Source organism: Hyperolius riggenbachi, chromosome 2, assembly GCF_040937935.1.
Source record: "Hyperolius riggenbachi isolate aHypRig1 chromosome 2, aHypRig1.pri, whole genome shotgun sequence".
Lineage (NCBI taxonomy): Eukaryota > Metazoa > Chordata > Amphibia > Anura > Hyperoliidae > Hyperolius > Hyperolius riggenbachi.
The window spans coordinates 466,743,083-466,763,343 of record NC_090647.1 but is presented as its reverse complement, the minus strand read 5'-3'; the positions used below and the strand labels follow the sequence as shown (position 1 = coordinate 466,763,343).

The 20,261-nt window shown below is 43.0% G+C and overlaps 1 protein-coding gene and 1 long non-coding RNA gene across 6 annotated transcripts in view; one reads left to right on the top strand and one right to left on the bottom strand.

The window, feature by feature from the left end:
• Positions 1-19,959, top strand: part of LOC137547045 (uncharacterized) — a 40,290-nt gene extending 20,331 nt beyond the window's left edge. Inside the window, exons 4-5 of one of the 2 annotated variants that reach the window (XR_011026445.1) lie at positions 19,648-19,717; positions 19,798-19,959. This is a non-coding gene — a long non-coding RNA (uncharacterized lncRNA). Of the gene's footprint in view, positions 1-19,647 lie in introns of both variants that reach the window. The other variant, XR_011026444.1, reaches the window with a different exon arrangement.
• The window catches only part of LOC137547042 (Na(+)/citrate cotransporter-like), a 147,464-nt gene continuing 145,603 nt past the window's right edge, over positions 18,401-20,261 (bottom strand). For all 4 annotated transcript variants that reach the window (XM_068270179.1, XM_068270181.1, XM_068270178.1 and 1 more), the window contains 2 exons: positions 19,656-19,793; positions 18,401-18,784 (listed from right to left, as the gene is read on the bottom strand). In XM_068270179.1, the coding sequence (XP_068126280.1) occupies positions 18,656-18,784; positions 19,656-19,793 (267 nt within the window). In that variant the 3' untranslated portion in view covers positions 18,401-18,655. The remainder of the gene's footprint in view (positions 18,785-19,655; positions 19,794-20,261) is intronic.

Sequence of the window (20,261 nt, the reverse complement as noted above, 5' to 3'; positions counted from 1 at the left end):
CAAATGAAACCCACCTGCCAGTTAATTAAGAAGCAGACAGTTTATTCATAAGAAGCTAGTGGCTTTCATTTGCTAGCATGGCATCTAATTCCTGTGTGAGTATATATTTACTCACAACACATTCGATGTATGCTGGGTGCTGTGGTGCCTCCATGGGGGCATGTTGGGTGCTGTGGTGCCTTCATGGGTGCTGTGGTGCCAGTATGGGGGTATGCAGGGAGCTGTGGTTATTTTATGGGGGCATGCTGGGAGTTGTGGTGTCTGGGAGGCCCATGGAAGCATGGGAGGGGGTCCACTAGAAGGTCCCAGTGCTGCGTAATATGTTGGCGCTTTATAAATACAATAAATAAATAAAATAAGGTCAGGGAATGCTATGAGGGGACTGCCAGACAACCTGTCAGCATGCCAGCCTGCCTTATTTCCCACAATGCAATTAGGCTCCCACAGTGGGAGGTCAAGACCTCAGTGCTGTGAGGTGCTGACATCATTTGTGGGAGGGGTTTCATCACAATATCAGCCCCCTGATGATCCGTTTGAGAAAAGGAATAGATTTCTCATGGGAAAGGGGGTATCAGCTACTGATCGGGATGAAGTTCAATTCTTGGTTACAGTTTCTTTTTAAGTTCATGTAAATTTGGCTCCACCCATGACCACACCCACATTCTGGCGCAGGGCCCCACCGATTTTTTCATCTGGAGTGCCCAAAAGTGCCCTGGATCTCTTAGGATCCTAGCAACGCCCCTGGCGAGCAGTATTGCTATTATGTGTCATAGTAGTTGAAGTGCAGCTCAAAGAGAGCAAATGATATTCTAGTCATGCATTGTGTAATGTCTCCTTGGATAAATAAACATAGAATAGAAGCATGCACTTTCTTTCAGTTCAATACACAGATATGTCGTATTTCATCATGTTGTCCCAGTTAGATTGCATATGAAAACAATAGTGAGCTAGCATTTATAGTGTGTCAGATTGCAAAAGCTTCATCCTTTCACATGAAGTACGTTAACCCATTACCATCTATTCAAAACTGACATCTTAGCTTTATCTGAACATGGGACTCTAATGCTGCAAAGTAACAGTGATAACCACTGAGCCACTGTGTAATCCACATACATTAAGACAGACACAATTTACTCATTTGTGTATTCATCTAAACAGGGCCGGTTCTAGCTACAGTGGGGTCCTGGGACAAAAGTAACCAGGGGCCCCACTGAACTCGGACAAGGTAAGTGTGTGCCTGTTCCCACTGCTTCCATAATGCTGTGTGTGTGTGGGGGGGTGGGGTGGGGTATAGGGGAGTGTGCGGGGCAGGGAGGGGGGGGGGGGTCCTGAGGCATATCTAGGTAAAATGGTGCCTATGGCAAACACTCCCCCCCCCCCCCCCCGGTCAGATCTCCCTCCCCTGTGAAAACTGCATCCTTTCCTGCATACATTTGTTAGTAACCATGTGCCTCAAAATTAAAGAAATAACTAGTCATGTGCTTCCAGCTAAAAGGATAAAATGGATCCATGCCTCCAGATAAAAGAATCAAGTAGTCACATGCTGCTCAACAAAAATATTAAATAGTACCAAGCATCTAGACCAGACAAAATAATTGAGAAGTCACACACCTCCAGATAAAATATTTAAGCAACCAGGTGCCTCAAGATAAACAAATTAAATAGCCTGGTGTATCAAAATAAAATAATTAAGTAGCCAAGTACACCCTCTATACATAAATGAAGTAGTCATGCTCACCAGATAACAGAATTATGTAGCCATTTGCCCTTTTGTAGCAGTATTAGGTAGCCAGAAGTGTCCCTAGATATTAGGTCTTCAGAGCTGTCCCCAAATTAGCAGTTTTCCTGTGAGTCCCCTAATTAGCAGTATTAGGTAGACAGATGTACCCATCAGATAATATTAGGTCGCTAAAATTACCCCCAAAAGTATTATGTACACCGGCGCACCAATTCCAATAGGTAGCCAGGTGTGATCCCCCAGTATTATGTAGCTAGAGGTGTCCTCAGTATAGGTAGCTCCCCCCCCACAGTTTAGGCAGTTACAGGTGCCTCTCCAAGTTAAGTAGTGACAGGGGCCTGGCAGTTTAGGCATTGACAGGTGCCGCCCAAGGTTAGATTGTGACAAAGATCCCCAGTTTAGTTAGGGATAGGTGCCTGCCCAGGTCATGTAGTGACAGGGACCCCCTAGGTTAGATAGTGGCAGGGACCCATAGGTAAGGTAGTGGCAGTATCGCCGCTGATCGGAGGTCTAAGTAATGGCAGCGGGACGGGAGACTGCGGTGGCGGCGGGCGCATAGAGGCTGCAGAGTCACAGGTTGGGTATAGGCACAGCGCCCATGGGTGCTATGGTGCCCATGGCACTAGCCATGCCTGCACCCCTTCAGATATGCGTCTGGGGGGGTCCCAGCCACATCATTTAGTGGGCGATGGGGACACTTGGGGGCCCCTATGCATACCTCCCAACTTTTTGAGATGAGAAATAGGGACACTTTAAGACACACCCCTGCCTCACCCCTAGTCACTCCCTCACCACACCCCTCCCCATTTATATCCCTAAAAATTAATATGCCAAATATGTAATTTTCTTAAGGGTCCAGAGTCTTAGGGCCCTTTAACACTCAGTGCGTTGCTATGCATTGTGTTGCGATTTAATACGTTTTTTTCTCCATAGCAGTGCATTGTGAAAAAGTTCAGTTTTTCCAGGGTATCGTGTAAAAGAGGACATAGGGAAACATGGACACTGACTGCACATCAGTTGTCCTTTCAGTTATAACTGACATAACTGATATAGTGTAAAAGGACCCTTACAGTCCTAAATGAGTTAAAAGATAAATAAGGATTATGAAGAGTGGTATGTGAGCACAGGCCTATTCTATCCAATGGCATTCTTCGTTCTGCTTCTTATGTATAAATGATTATCTTGTCATTCTGAATGCTAGCTCTGGCAGTAAATGAATGAGCTTTTTATTGTTTATTCTATGTTTTATATGGGAGAAAGACAGTACACGATCTAATCCACAAATAGATGTGTTTCTAGAGTTTAAACTTCCATCAAAACATGTTGTTATGTGAAGAGTTTTTATTAACTACAAGAATCTTTGTGTAAAACGGAAGGGTGACCATTTCCATTTAACCATGTTTAACACTTTATTAGTTAATATTGCACAGTTCCTGGACAGATTGCCAGTCTCTGGAAAGTACTTTCTGGTAGCACTTAGATCCCTGGAATATCTGTATATTGTATTGTTCCTGTATATTGTATTGTTTATACAAGCAACAGACATATAATGGTACCTGTTGAACTTGCATAGACAGCCTATGAAAAGAAGTTAACTAGAAACTCTAAGGGTTCATTCCGATTGGGCAAAAACAGATAGATTCATCATTGTCTTTGCGATAACGCTTTCCAGTTTGTTAAATTACCAAATTTGAAGTTTATCGATTTCTAGTTGTATTCATCAAGGTTTTTCCGCATTCGGTGTGACTTCGATAAAATATCAATAACAATGCGGTAACCATTCGGTAAGGTGTCGATATTTACATTTTACAGTGGTAATTTAACACAAGGCCATAAGATTTCCATGGAATTGTGGGTAAAAAGGCAGTCCTTTGAACACCACGTAGCAACATTCTGAATAGGGCTTAACACCTGCACCAGGATTCTGGAAGTGGCTTGGGACAATCCCACAATTTTGTCAGCTATGGCTTGATAGGAGCCTTTCCTGAAAAAATGTAGTGCAGCTAGCAATTTGGTTAACCCTGGCACTGCCTGTGTTCTCTTACAAGATGATTCAAGAGAAATGCAGATGTCCTGTTATAGCAAATAAATCCATTCTCTTGCAAATTGATATGGTTCTAGACCTTATTATTGCCCTTCTGTGCCTTTGAATCACTCTCAGCTGATACATAACCACTTCAAATGGCTCCATCTTCTCTGTCAGCAATGATCTGACAGGAATAACGACAGAGCAGTGAAGGAGATAACTGATCCTAAATTTAACGCTAAACACGCCCACTTTCATTTTCATGAATTGCACTTTCTTCCGTTTTTATCGAATGATTACCGAATGATTACCGAAAGCTCGCTAACAGCTGTAGATAACTTTGATGAATCCTGAAAACAACTTATCAAGTTCGGTATTTTACCAAGCTGTGGGTAATTGATTCGATAAGTCTTGATGAATCGAGGCCACAGTTTCCACAATCTTGTGCTGTTGCACATCCTACACTGCTCGTGGTGCTCCAGTAGATCCAGTGAAAAAAATTCTTTCATGCTAAAACGTAAAAATGTTTTATTAAAAATTAAGTTTTGTATAGCTCTATAGCTCTCTACAACAAGCATAAATAGTGTTTTGTATGCTTTCAGCATAGTGTTTAGAGATCGTGCTATATAACTTGTGCTTATTTCAAGTACGGTAATTCTATTTTTTTTTTCAGTTTTCATGAACACTGAGCTTGGTGGTTAATTTACATGCAAATAGTCATTAATCCCCAAACTGGGTTCTCAAAATGGGTATAACACCACTCCATCTGCAGAGATCTTTGATCCCTGGAAGATGATATCTGATACAACTTCTAGTTTTACCCCATCTACAGTATTTGTAGACGGTTAAGCAGAAACTGTAACCAAGAATTGAACTTCATCCCAATCAGTAGCTGATACCCCCTTTTACATGAGAAATGTATTCTTTTTCACAAACGGATCATCAGGGTGCGCTGTATGGCTGATATTGTGGTGAAACCCCCCCACAGGAAACTGTGAGGACCATGGTCCTGGCAGTTTCCTGTCTGTGAACCTCGTTTCATTGTGGGAAATAGCTGTTTCCAACTGCCAAAAAAGCAAGTAGCATCTCCTTCCACTGACATCACCTGCTAGCAGTAAAATGTCACCATGTGATAAATTCCAGAATGCTTTTACAATGGGGAAACACTGACTAAATCATTTATACATAATTATTTTAAAAATGAAGCATTTTTTTTTATTACATTATTTTCACTGGAGTTCATCTTTAAGTGTGTAACTGTTATACACTTGAATTGGAATTATCACAAATACCGTCTGTTTTAAGAAGGCAAACACACTAGCATAGCATTTTTATTTGAGGGCTTTTTGGTCTCTTTTAGTCCCCTATACTTTCCTTGTGGTTTGGGTCACCCCCAAGCTGCTTGGTTACTCTCTCAAATCCTCAGCATATGGATTTAATTTTCAAACATAATTTAATAACACATTTTGAATACCAGAACATAAACACTGATAAAGGAATATCTCAGGCTCAAAAATATGGGCCTGCTTTGTGACAAATGACAAGCATTGGAGTAATGAAGGAAGAATTATGAAAGAGGATGGAAATTATGTAGGATACTAAGGTTAATACCAAGTCCTGTGTGCCTTGCCTCAACAAACTTATCTTCAGTTCAAATGTTTTATGTTCCTGCTCAGATGAAAGCCACCTTCCAGAACTATAACATACACACAGGGCTGGTTCTTGACCGTTTGCTGCCTGAGGCAAGCTTGTAAGAATGCAAGCCCCCCCCCCCCCCCCATTTGCAAAGACCACACAGCACCCGACAATTTACTCTGCTTCAGTCAGCAAGGAAGCATATGCATCAACTTTCTTGTAACAAGACGTGCTGCAGCTCAACACAATAACACACTGGCAGGCTGCGAGTTTGTGACAAACAAACTGCTCACCTTCAGCCAGTCGGCCGTCCTCGATTCCTCTTCAGTCAGGACAGCAGTGCCACCTCCTTCCTTTTGTTGTGCAAGTCAAATGAAACACTGCTGCCCTCCTGCCTTTCCCTCCTCATTCACTGTCAGACTCCTCACAGAGCACAACATGCTGCTTTTCCCCAATGATAACCTCTTCACCTCATTTGCTCTCCTCTCACTTTTCCTCCTACTCTGACTGCATGCTGGAAGTGTAAACGCACAGTACAAACATGCTACCCCTGTAATCTCTGCACCTGATGCAAGTGTTTCACCTTGCTTCATGAGAGAACCAGCCCTGCATACACACCTTCAGCACTCTGCCCTTGTTGGGGAAAGTAGCCCACAAACTGTATAATCATCTTTCTTGTGTTGCCTTAAAGGGACACTCAAGTCAAAAAAAAAAATGAGTTTTACTCACCTGGGGCTTCCAATAGCCACCTGCAGCTGTCCGGTGCCCTCGCCGTCTCCCTCCGATCCTCCTGGCCCCGCCGGCAGCCACTTCCTGTTTCGGTGACAGGAGCTGACAGGCTGGGGACGCAAGTAATTCTTCGCGTTCCTGGCCACAATAACGTATATCATATACCATATAGCAGCATAGAGGGTGCTAATGTGTCTGGGAACGCGAAGAATCACTCGCGTCCCCAGCCTGTCAGCTCCTGTCACCGAAACAGGAAGTGGCTGCCGGCGGGGCCAGGAGGATCGGAGGGAGACGGCGAGGGCACCGGACAGCTGCAGGGGGCTATTGGAAGCCCTAGGTGAGTAAAACTCATTTTTTTTGTTTGACTTAAGTATCCCTTTAAAGCATATATCAATGTAAGTTCTTTTCTTCATGAGTTTGGAATACATTTATTCTGGCAATATCTTAGCCTCACTCAGTTTGGAAGGGATATTCGGTCCTATATCGAGTATGTTAACTAATTAATATTTTGCCCCCAGAGAACCCCTCTTTCTTTTATGGCATAACACAAAATTTCCAGCAGAATGCTGAATACCGGCCTGAAATCGGCTCTCCACAGCAGTAATCAGAAACTGGCTTTCAGAAAAAGGAAATGAATCCATCAGTATGCCGTATTACTGCAAATTTTAGGCCAACCACAGAACTCAGAAGCATTGGACCAATCACAGAATGCAGAATTCACAAGACTTGGATGCTACCGAGTTGTTTTTGAGTCTTTTGATTGGCATAAAATGTAAGAGTTATTTGGATTTCTGTGGTAAATCATTGCATTCTCTGATTGGTCCAATACTACAGAGTATTTCCACATTCCTAGTCCTGTGATTGGCCTAAAATGTCTGTTTTAGGCCAATCACAAGACTTGGAATTCAGAAAAACTCGGCAGAATTGGCCAATCAGAGGATGTGGTGATTTACCCCAGAAATCTCAATAATACTGAAATGTTAAAAGCCAATCACAATACTTGAATAAATTCTGCATTCTCTGATTGGTCCAATACTTCTGACTTGGAAGTATTTAACCAATTAGAGTATTCAGAAGTATACTGTACTGTAAAGTTTTTATGGAATACATGCAATTTCTTTTTCTGGACATCGGAAAAATATTAGGGATTCCTAACACTATTCTACTACCAACCTATGCCTAACACTAACACTGCCGCTATTTATGCTGTCCACACCACTATGAAGTTCGGCTACACGGTAGCCAAACTTCACCGCCACTATTTCTGCTATCTCCCTGTTCCACTCCTGAAATTTGCTGTCTCCGACACTACGGAGTTTGCCTGCATTATATAGCCAAACTCCACTGTTGCTACCAAACTTCGGCACCTCCTGTGCCCAAATTACCACATTTGGATGGTAATTTCAGAAGATTTGTGCCTATGGCGGTGACCAATTTCATTCCCAAATAACCTGCTTCAGGGCATAGAGCTCACCACAACATCATGCTACTTTCAGGGGCGTAGCAATAGGGGTTTCAGAGGTTGTCACTGCATCGGGGCACTTGGGACAGAGGTGCCCCAAAGGGCCCTCCCTCAACTTCAGTATTAGTTCTCTATTGGTTCTGTGTTCATAATAATGGCTTCTACTGTATAGATACTTTGAATAATGGTAATCATTAACAAACAGCTCCCTATCCCCTTCTTGCACCTCAGACACTGTGGTTGCCATTGGAAGGTTTTGGTGCACCGTATCAATTGTTAAGTATAGAGTGTTTGGGGGGCCCCAATGTATAATTTGCATCGGGGCCCACAGCTGCTTGGCTACGCCACTGGCTACTTTATTATTTATTTAAGTAATTACACTACCCAAAAACTTATTAAGGCCTGCTTTGAGGTGATTGTATTATCAGTAGTAATTTAACCACCTGGAAACTAAGTACTAAGTTCTTGTCATTCATTTCAGGCCCCGTTCACACTGCACGCGTTCCCATCCGCGTTTCGGGAATGCATGCAGGAGGCCGACACGCACGGCATCAGACAGTGTATAGACTGCACTGTCTGATGTTCACACTGTATGCGTTCCGGACCAATGCGGTCCGGGAACGCATGCTGCATGCATTTTTTCCCAAAACGCGCGGCTGTCCCATTCACTTTCAGTGAATGGGATCAGCCACGCAACGCATACAAATGCGGATGGTATGCGTTCGTACGCACGCCATCCGTGTTTGTATGCATTGCGTGGCTGATCCCACTGCATTCCGAACGCACGGCCGTCCCCATTTGCTATGTGAACAAAGCCTAAAGCGGTGATAGGAATTTTTCTACCACTAAATTTCTGTTACTTTTTTAAATTACTTCAGAAAAGTGATATTGCAAAGTGACATCTCAAATAAATGACATTTTCTTATAACGAGTATAAACACACAATTCCACCCCAGGTAATCAATCAAGCTGACACAATTTTTACTTTATTTTTTATTTAATATTGAATTAGTGAAACTCTGTAGTGTTTTATATATAGCATTATTTATTTTACAGTTTAAAGGGTAACTCCACTGTAATACAAAAATTAATATAATAAATTTCATCACTACTACACAAGCCAGCTTGTACCTGAATGTAGTTAAATATATTTTTCAATTACAGTCTGCAGGTCTTAAAACTTTCTAATATTAGTAAAGAAAAAAAGTTGGCAATGGAGGACAATTTTGTTGTGCAGTTCTTCCCATAATTCTCATCCCTTATATAAAAAATGCCATTTACCGTACTTACCTGGGGCTTCCTCCAGCCCCTTGCAGTCGACATGTCCCTTGCAGCAGCTGGCCCGGGTTCCCCGCTGTTGCAGAGGCTGACCTCGCGAGGTCATCCTCTACTGCGCCTGCACGAGTGCGGCTGTCAAACATTCGCACGTGGGCTGGAATGTTCTGCGCAGGCACAATAGAGGACGACCTTGCGAGGTCAGCCTCTGCACTGGCGGGGACCCCGGGCCAACGGCTGAGAGCGGAGCTGCTGCGAGGGACTTATCAGCTGCAAGGGGCTGGAGGAAGCACCAGGTAGGTAGATGTCATTTTTTTTTATCTCCCTGGATATTCCCTTTAAAGAGGTTAGGTCCTGTTCCAGTGAACGTGATCTGATGAGATTTATGGAAAGCCAATATTGTGATTCTTACTTATGCAATGCAGTGCAGAGCAATCGGGATACACACTTCATGCTGCTTTTCTGGTATATTTCCAACTAGAGGTGTAACTACTGAGGCAGCAGCAGGGGGGGGCGGGTTCAGGGTAATGGGAGTCCCCAAATTGTTACCCTCCCTTCCACTGACACAGCTGTTCCCCAGAGTATCTATTGTTGTGGCCACATTTGTTACAAGTGGGGTAGCCACACTTGTATGTGACTGTTGGGGTCACCATAGGGGAGAGGGTGTGAGCATAAGGGGGCCCCATACAAGTTTTGCTGTGGGGGATGAGGACATAATTTGTAATTAGACCTGTTTCCATCCCACTCAGTAATACTGAATAGGGGTCTGAGAGCATAGTAAGTGAATGGGTTAAAAAATTATTCCATTTTTACTGTGCACTCTGCAGTTTGTAGCAGTAAAAGGGCATTAGGGCCCATTCACACTTGAGAAAGGAAGCGCTAGCATTTTGCGTGGATGATTTTACCCCGATTATCGCGGTACAATTACTTTACATATCCGCGTTTGATGAGCGATTGCGATTAGCGCTTCTATAGCATGCTAATCGTTATTGCTCCCGGATTGCCGAAAAATGCTGCATGTAGCACGCTTGCCGCTAATCGTGAAACGCCCGCTTTTGTCGGCAGTGAGATCACTGCCATATAGTTACTATTGCAATAGTGCTTCAAAAAACGCTAGCGCTTTGGCGATTAGCGGCAAACGGCCACTAATCGCCCTAGTGTAAATGGGCCCTTAATGAGGGTCAGCTTCAAGGTCAAGCGTTACAAATGATTAAAAACAAGGACAAGGTCAATGAAGAAATTACATTACCTGTCATGTGATTCCAGTTTAAAGGGAACTCTGCATTATTATTTATTTTTATTGGGCATAAGCACATCTCATTTTAGCCCATATTTCAATTACAGTATATACACATTATAGTATATGAAAGTCACAAAGTAAATCTCTACATGTACACTAATCACAATATCTACATGCTACTTTAATACCCCATAATACCCAATGATCCAGACCAGAATGCAATAATAATAATAATCAGTCAAAATGCTTTCGCTTGGTAAATATATACTACAGTAAATATTGTTTAAATGTAAAGAATACTCCCTCTCATGGCTCAATAGCATTTGTATTAATGTGCTGTTCATTAATACTGTTTGTGTAGGAATGCAAGATTTCCTAACACATAATGACTATGGTCAGCAGTATAGTAGACTTCAATCTCACGGACATTACAAAGGGCCACCTACAAGAAAGCTCATAATATTTAGGGATGTCATCATCTTCTTTTCTTCACTTCAAGGTTACCTGGAAGAATCATGTAGCATATACTATATATATATATATATATATATATATATATATATATATATATATATATATACAATAACATTTGTAAAGCACTTTTCTCCCAACAGACAGGATACTGTCATGGCCATGGCCCTGACATCACACTTGAGGGAGGGGTTTCACCTCAATATTGGCCACACATACGGTCCTGATAAACTATTCAAGAAAGGGTAAACATTTCTTGAGGGAAAAGGAGTATCAGCTACTGATTGGGATGAAGTTCAATTTTGCACTTTTTAAACATGAATCAATGGTGGTTATTGCTTGCCTATATAGTAACAGGCTCCCTATTCTAATGGTTTTCTATATCTCTTCCATATCTCCAGGAATAAGATCTATCCTCCTAAATTTCCAGGCCCAACAGATTATGGGTGATTCACAAAGGGGCATTATGCTAAAGGCATATACTTAAAGCGGACCCAAACCAAACATTTTTTTAATTCAAAATATTTAGTTGCACCACTCTGACACATAAAGATAAATAAACACTCCTTCAAGCCTATGAGCATTTCAGTGCATGCTTTTCACTCCTCTCTTTTCATAACTAGGGTCATACAGGTGGCAGCCATTAGCAATTCCTCCGTTGCCAGACACCATCTACTCCACCAGTTTGCCGGAAAATTCCCGGCAATATCAAAGGAAGGGAGGGGTTCCTCCAATAAATGTCAAATATTTTATATTTGTCATCATGCAGCTGAAAAAAGGCTGCTATTTATTATTATAATTTAGAAAATAGATGTTATTTCTGAAATCTTGTATTTTTAATTTGGGTCCACTTTAAAGGACACCTGAAGTGAGAGCAATGGGGAAATATACTTATTTCCTTGTAAACAATGCAAATTGCCTGGCTGTCCTGCTAGTCTTCTGCCTCTAATAGTTTAACTTGTTGCCGTGGCCGCGGCGGCAGCCCCAGGGCAGCCTAACACCAATCGGTGTGAAGTCCTGGGGTGGGGACTTGCAGGAGATCATGTGTGCACATCTCCGCATGGACGACGGAGAGCGATCGCCACTAGGAGACTGTTAGACTGGAAAACCGCCATCTGTTTACATAGTACAGCGCTGCCATCTACAGCAGCGCCGTACTGGGTCGTGGGTACTGTCCCCCTGGGTGGCAAGACAGCGATCTGCTGTCATAGGCTGAAACCTATGACAGCCGATTGCACTGATTGGCTGGCGGGGGGAGGGAGGGTAAAAAAAAATATATAAAAAATAGTAACATTTATTTATAAAATAAAGACATAAATATTTGTAAAAATAAATAAACAATGGGGGAGTAATCACAGCCCACCAACAGATATCTCTGTTGGTGGGAAGAAAAGGGGGGGGGGGATCACTTGTATGCTGAGTTGTGTGGCCCTGCAGCGAGGCCTTAAAGCTGCAGTGACCCAATTTGTGAAAAATGGCCTGGTCTTTAGGGAGGTTTAAACCTGTGGTCCTTAAAAAGAAACAGTGACCAAGAATTGAATTTCATCCCAATCAGTAGCCGATACGCCCTTTTACATGAGAAATCTATTCCTTTTCACAAATGGATCATCAGGGGGCTCTGTATGGCTGATATTGTGGTGAAACCCCTCCCAGAGGACCATGGTACTCCTGGCAGTTTTCTGTCTGTGAACCTTGTTGCATTGTGGGAAATAGCTGTTTACAGCTGTTTCCAACTGCCAAAACAGCAAGCAGCAGCTACATCACCTGCCAGCAGTAAAAATGTCACCATGTGATAAATGTCAGAATGTAAATATGTGATTTAAAAGATTTTACAATGAGCAAACACTGACTAAATCATTTATACATAATTATTGTAAAAACGGAGCACTTTTTTTTATTACATTATTTTCACTGGAGTTCCTCTTTAAGTGGTTAAGCCATAGACACTGAACAAGTATGCAGCAGATCAGGTGTTTCTGACCCACGTAGTGGCATGCTTGTTTCAGATGTATGATTCAGACACTACTGCAGCCAAAGACATCAAGACTGCCAGGCAGCTGGTATTGCTTTAAAGGAATGAAAAAATGAGTTTACCTCACCTGGGGCTTCTTGCAACCCCCTGGAGTCCTCCTGTGCCCAAGATGCCGATCCAAGTCCCCCCAGCCAGCAGCAGCGACCTCCGCTTAGCTGGCTGGCAACACACCTCCCCATTGTGCTCCCGCAGCTGCATGTGCAGAGCGCTCCCAGCCGAGGGAACATGATCAGGGTGGGCGTGGCTCGGGACCGAGCATATGCAACAACAGTCCAGCTTTGCGGGGGTCACTGCGGCTGGCCAGAGGGACTTGGACCGGAGTCGTGGGTACAGGAGGTCTCCAGGGGGCTGCAAGAAGCCCTAGGTAAGTTCAACTCATTTTTATTCAGACTTAAAGAGACTCTGAAGTGAGTGTAACAGCATTTGATTATTAAAAAGCACTATAGATAGTGCGAAACCGCCGCTATCCCGCGGCAAAACGAAGGGTTAATCCCCCCTGCAAAATCCATTACTTTCTCGGTCATGGATTTTGCTGCTCATGGAGGCAGAACTATGAGCTGCAGCTGTTCCTCCATGCGAGTCAATCGCCGCACGGATCTCCGCCTCTCCCCCGCCCCTCTCAGTGAAGGAAGATTTAGAGGGGCGAGGAGAGGCGGCGATCAGCAGGGATTGACGCTCAAAGAGGCAGAGCTACAGCCATTAGCTCGGCCTCAAGCAGGAAGCGCTCCCTGGACAAAGGAGAGGGGATTTGGGGGGTATAAGCCCCTCATTTTGGCACGGGAATGCGGAACTGAAAACTCTGTAACTTACCTGGAGCTTCTGCCAGCCCCCTGCAGCCGACATGTTCCCACGCAGCCACTCACCGATGCTCTGGTCCCATGCCGCGGCTCACTTTTACTTCGCGCAGTACAGGGGAACTGCACCCGTGTGGCCCTGGCTGCGTACATCCTAGTTCATGTTCCAGTAGCTGGACGCATACTGCGCAGCAGGGTGCTCCTGGCTACAGGAACGCGTACTAGGATATGCGTGCTCAGGACGCAATAGAGGTCGACTTAGAAGTCGACCTCCATTACAGGAAAAAAAGTGAGCCACGGCGGGGGAACAGAGGATCGGTCCAGGACTTTGAGGGCACAGGTCGGATGCAGGGGGCTGGCAGAAGCCCCAGGTAAGTAAAACTCTTATTTTTTACAGAGTTTTCAGTTCCGCTTTAAGTCTACCTTTAAGCATGCTAATAAAAGTTTATGCCTGTAAAGTCTTACCACTCCAAACATATAATTCTAATTAATACATGAAATAATGGGCAAGTAAGCAGATAACGCATGAGCAAGCACAAATCTTGCACTTGTCATCTCCTTATTCTCTGAATACTTTAACTATACAGTTACAGTATACTGTATAGTTAAAGTGTACCAGAGACGAGATTAACTAAACGTTTTATACATACCTGGGGCTTCCTCCAGCCCCATGTGCACGGATCGCTCCCACGCTGCCGCCCTCAGTCTTCTCCCTCTTCGGTACCAGGTCCGGTAACTTCCTCAAGTCGCGGCAGTCTAACAAAAAAGAAGTGCTCTCTTTACGTATCTCTCCAGCAGCCTCCAGAGAGATACGTAGAGGGTGCACTACTTTTGCGCAAACTGGCCGCAACTGGCTGAAGTTACCGGACCTGGTACGGAGGACGGCGGCATGGGAGCGATCTGTGCACATGGGGCTGGAGGAAGCCCCAGGTATGTATAAAACGTTTAGTTAATCTCGTCTCTAGTTTCAGGTGCTACATTTTCAGCGATAAGTCTTTACCCGTGTATATGTTTACTTGCCTAAAATAAAATGCGTAAAACATGAGTTACAGCCAAACGCCGCTTTCAGAATCATCTCCTATGTGAAATAACAGCAGCCAATTATTTCATTTTACACTTTTATATAGGGATATTCACTGTTCATGTGCAGCAATATGAGTGAGACTCCCAATACTGTACAGCCAAAAGCATATAAATCAATGTTGAGATGCCAGGTCCTGTAGCCCAAGCCTGAAAGGTCTCTCCTAAAGTCCGGGAGGGACATCAGTAGGTGATTCACCTCACTAGTAGTTTCCACCAATCATTGAAGCATAAATTCTGGGTGGACTGACTGAAAATGAAGAAATCCTGAACGGACTCTCCTAGGAGGTCTGATTGAGAGAGTGCATTATATTGGCATGAAATGTACTTAGCATGATGTAACACTTAAAACAGGCATGCCACTTAAGTATATTGTTCCTTATAAAGTTAACAGCAGCCACCCCTTATATAAGTTAATTAAATAAAAAATACATTTTCCGAAGATGTAATTTGGCTTATTTAAACATCTAAGAAAAATAATGATACACTTTATATAAACCTTCTATATACATTGTTTTAACAACATACTCTATATACATTGTTTTAACAACATACTTGTATTCATAAGTAGAGTTCACAACATGGACTCAAGCACTGTCCTTTACATACTACTCCTGTGTCAGCAGCAGGACAAGAACTACATACTACTATACTCTAAGTGTAAAAGGCTCCCAAAATAGCCATAAAATAAAGGATAAAAAAATACTTTTTTTCAAAAATTACCACAGTCTTGGCAAACGTCAGACACAGACTAAATTACAACTGGTTTTGCTGGACTCAATCATGTTCTTCAAGTACCTAGCACTAGCAGCAAAACGTGTTGAAGATATGCAACTACTGTGGCTTGTAACCATCTCTGAAGATGTGTCCATTTTTCATTTTTGAATTGTTTTGTGATCTTTTTGGTGCCTCTTGAACGTTTAGTACAGTACAGTACAGCTTCTTTAACCCTTTTGTTAGGTGTACCTATTGAGCTCTGTTGGTCAGGCAATCATGTTTTCCTTCCCAACAGGAGAGAAACTGACTTCCCCAGAGAGCTAAAATCTAGAAGGTTGTCCTATAATAAAGTTATCCCTTAGGCCTCTTCCACACTGCATGCATTTCCGATTCTGCTTTTTAATCGGTTTTTACTTCCGATTCAGATTTTTAATCTTCACTGCATGCTGTGCTTTTTGATCCGTTTTCTGTTGAATGTATTCAGGGAAAATCGGAGTTGAAAATCGGTATCGGAAACGGAATTAGAATCTGAATCAGAAAACGGATTTGCAGTGTGCAGGGAGCCTTAAAGCTATATCTGGTGCGATGCAACAATTAAAAAAGTGTGAATACATCCCAAGCATTTTCATAGTACTGTACCTTGTTTCAACTAAGAAGACCATGTGTGGTTCCTTTTCGCTTTTCTCCATTCTTGTTTTTGTGTGAAATAAATCAGTTTTTATGCTATCACTTCCATCTATACCTTGTATAGTATAGTATGTAAATAACCCCCAACACTGAACATAGGCAAGTACTGCGCATGCGCAGAATGCTTCACACCACATGAAGGATTCCGAGCAGCACAGCTGTATGCTCACACAGGCGCTGAGGATACAGTTCTAGCAAGGTTGGCATCTCCAACAGAGGGGACAAATATTGGCTGCCAAGAGCTGGAGGGAGTCCGGGTAAGTAGAACTTTTTTTTTTTTTTAATGTCCTCGATCCCTTTAAGCAAATGATTATTAAGAAGATCAATGGAGATCAAATCATGCTTTAGATGGCGGAAAACCATTGTAAATGTCTGTATAGCTTTCAACAGCTACTCAGTAGCAAGACTAGACCTTACAAAAGGGACTACAGCATGACTAACGTTATGTAAGGATTGGAGCTCATACAGTCCTTGGACTTAATCATGTAACTTGAAGATCTGGGGAAAGTAAATCTGTGTGTTATCCCTTATTTTGCATAAATGGAATTAATTTAGCTCATTTTTAGATAGAAAATATAAGGAACTAGTTGACCTAAGCCCGTTTAAATATGGGCTCTAGGTTTCTTCATGCCGCCGCCACGGGTTAGTGCGCGTGCGCACCCGCCGCGAGCGCTGCTATGTAAGGGAGGAAAAGCAGGCGCTCCTTCACATTAAGCTGTGCTGTGATGAATAAGGCTGTATTTTATTCAGTCTGACACAGGTCAGGTTCACTTTGAGGCCCCTGTCACTCTAGGCCACTTTCTTTGTGTTTCGTTACCCTTTCTGCATGCAGAGTAACGCAACAGCAAAGAAAGTCTATGGGGCCCAGTACACTTGCCCCATTGCGTTATGCCAGAAGTTCCCGACCCACCACAAAGTCAACAGCACATCACCATGCAACTTTCACGGTGACACAGTCGCGATGGAGTCAATGGGCGGAACAGAAATGTTTAATTTGCTGGGAGCGGTGGGGTGCGCATGTGCAGAAAAATACAAATACAGTGGGGAACCGGGAATCCCAGTGACGTACTTCCTGTCCAGCAGGGCGTATTTCACTAGGTATGGGTGTGGGGTGGCGAAGAGTGTGCACGCGGGGGGCGGGGGGATGTTGTTTGGGTGGTGTCACTATGCATACGGCCTTGTTGGCACACTCTACCGCAGGGTCATACGAATCTAGTTTTTGGTGTTCCGATGCGATAAGGGTGACACATCGCTTGCCTCAGCTGTAAATCCGGCCTCAAGAGAAACTCCACTGTTGCTGAGAAAATACAGACACTTAATCCAAACATTTGTACAGCACTTTTCTCCTGTCGGACTCAAGAACTGCAGCCACTGGGACACGCTCAAGAGGCCACGCACCCTACAGTGTTAAGGAGTTTTGCCTTGAACTCCTTACTGAATAGGTACTGACCCTAGCCAGGATTCAAACCCTGGTCTCCCATGTCACTATAGTGTGTGTATATATACTGTATATATATATATATATATATATATATATATAAAACATTTTCAGATTGCAGGCATTATTGCCAAAGATTATTGCTGCTTGCCTTAATGTTATCTTGTGTAGTACTTACTTGTGCAGCATGTAGAGCACAATTGGGCTCCTAACAGAAATTGTTGTATGTGAGTCAAGTTTGATGTCAGTGATTGGATTAGTCCAGGTGTGGACATAAGCAACAAGCTCCTGCTCTGTGCAGCTGATTACTCATATAGCAAGCTGTCTGTACGGGTACGAGAGAGAACGGCGCAGGACACTTGGGCACAGGATTCAGACGGTATATGGCTGGTCCTGCTGTTCCCCCCTTTCCTGGCCGTGTTAAATACTTTTCCCCCTCCAGGCCGCCATGGATAGTGGGGAATGAAATAATTCAGCTTCCAGCAATTGCTGGAAGCCAATTATTGTATTTTAATTGTAACTTCAGCTCCGTCTTCTGACGGCGTCGAAGTTACTCCCTGTGCGCTGCTATAGGCGTAATTCCTATTACAGCCTATGGTGGCCCCGGCTGCGCAGAAATCTCCATGCGCTGGAATCACCGTGTTCGGTCTGTACTCCATTAAGGTTCTGCCGATCAGCTGGCTGCAAACCAAAACCGTAACAATAAATTACAAAACGTTTTGCAAAACATAGATATTTTAGATGAACTGAAGTTTCACTTTAAGTGTCATGGTGGCTTGTGGACCTTCTACTTTAACACTCATTGCCACCCATTGGACTGGAGTACACAGAACCACTTGGTTATATTTTCTGTCTAAAGTAGCATTGACACTAAAAAAAGGAATGTTTGCGATTGGTTCTACACATTTCTGTGCCATTGGGGTCAGATATCCCTAGATGCAGGATACCATTTTGGTTCACTAATAATTGTTACAATGGTTAAATTTTTACCACAGTGTAGGTTTTGGCCACAAGACAGTGGAAAATGTGACAAACAGCCTTCTGGGCACAAATATAATACATTTACAAGAAGTGTGTAATGATACGGTTGTTTACTATGTAAATCCTGAAGAACAGTTCCTGTTTGGCATCTTCCTTCTTTTGTTGTGCAATAAATCACAGATCTATTAAGTTTGCAAAGAGGAGAAATCAGGTTAGACGTCTATTTCATCCAGTAATCCCTTTGACAAACTAGATTCCATACCAGCTTGTTTTGCCAGCTTGTTCTGTTCATGAGCAGTATGTATAGTAATGTCTTCGTGGCAATGTCCTTTTGGTATAAGCTGTCTCTGTCAGTTTCCATCTGTAACATTGGCCCAAGCTGGAAAAGTGTCCAAATCAAACATGGCCCTGCCCCAACTGTTGATAGCGATTGTAGTGCACAGCACGCCAATGATGTTCATCATAATCCCTGTTTTCACCTAAAAGTAAATAGTGGAACCATTAAGCTGATGTTCATGGAAAACATTGTACTGTATTTTTTAAAATGTGTGTCTCAAGAATTTTTTTCCTTCTACCCACCCTTCAAATACTAAGGAAGACCCCGTCTTACTCAGCCACCAGGGTCATCAGTTTCAGGGGTCACATGATGTGTACCTTCCAAAGCAGATCTCCTTGCACAAGCCGGGCTTCCTGGAGTCTGGCACCCCCTTCTCTTACCTACAGGTCCTCAGGTCTCCTCCATAAAGAAGAGTAGGAGGGAGGTTGAGTAGTACCATGACCCCACCCCATCTCACAATACTTTCCCTACCATGCATCCCAGGAACCCCTGTATTACATCCCACAGTGCTGTGCCATCCTGTGCTATAGCCACATCATAGCCATTGTTCAGAATAGCAACACACCCAACCCTGCTCATTTGCACACTGTTTTGGCAGTTGGACTGAGCACCTGAAGTTTAATAAGTGATTTTGTAAATAAATAATGGAGAATCCCGCATGAATAGATGGATTAGTCCAAAACCTGCCAGATTTTCAATACCTATTGTAAGTGACTACATAGGGAAAAAAAGTTATTTATAGTTGATTTTACTCTGGGAGAAATGTGCATTTATATGTATGCACTGTACATTTTCACAATTTTGTTGTAGTAGTTGTCCTTTAAGGTATTCACACACTCCACTCTCACTCTCTCTCTGGAAATATATATATATATATATATATATATATATATATATATATATATTGCATAGAGACCTACTAATTATAGTGTCTCAGATTAAGTAATACACTATTGTCAGAATAAGCTTCATAAATCGTGTAAATCGTGTTTTCAACTTATGTAGGAACTTACCATATCTGACACACGGAGATGACCAAATGAGAAGACGATGGCGTTTGGAGGTGTGGCAACAGGTAACATGAAGGCAAAGGAGGTGCTGAGGGTACAGGGAATCATAATATACAGTGGATTGACCTGAATGGTTCTTGCCTAGGAAAACACAAGAGTACACAGGTGAATAACTCGGCAACCTCTGTCCATTTGACTTACATGGAAGGAGAATCCAGCCTACAGGAAGCACAGTCACATTTGGATTTACAGCCTATTGCACAATATGTGTACAGATTCCCAAAAGTGAGGATTTTTGGAGAATGTAATAAAGTTTACAACACAGATGAGTCCGCTGTCAGATGTCCACACACACAAACAACAGGTCCTCTTTGGCTGCTCTGTCAATAAGCAGACATTCCCAATAACATTGCAGATTATCATGATACCAGATACGCCAATAGTGGCACTGTTTCAACAGACAAACATTGGCCGGGTATGTGTATGGGGCAGGAGTGGTAATGTTTAAAGTCCATTCAGCATCAGCTGGTGCTTACATACATATACAATGCTAATCTCACACCTAGAAAGCAATCCAACTTGGCTTGTGGAGTTTTTTTTTAGCAGACA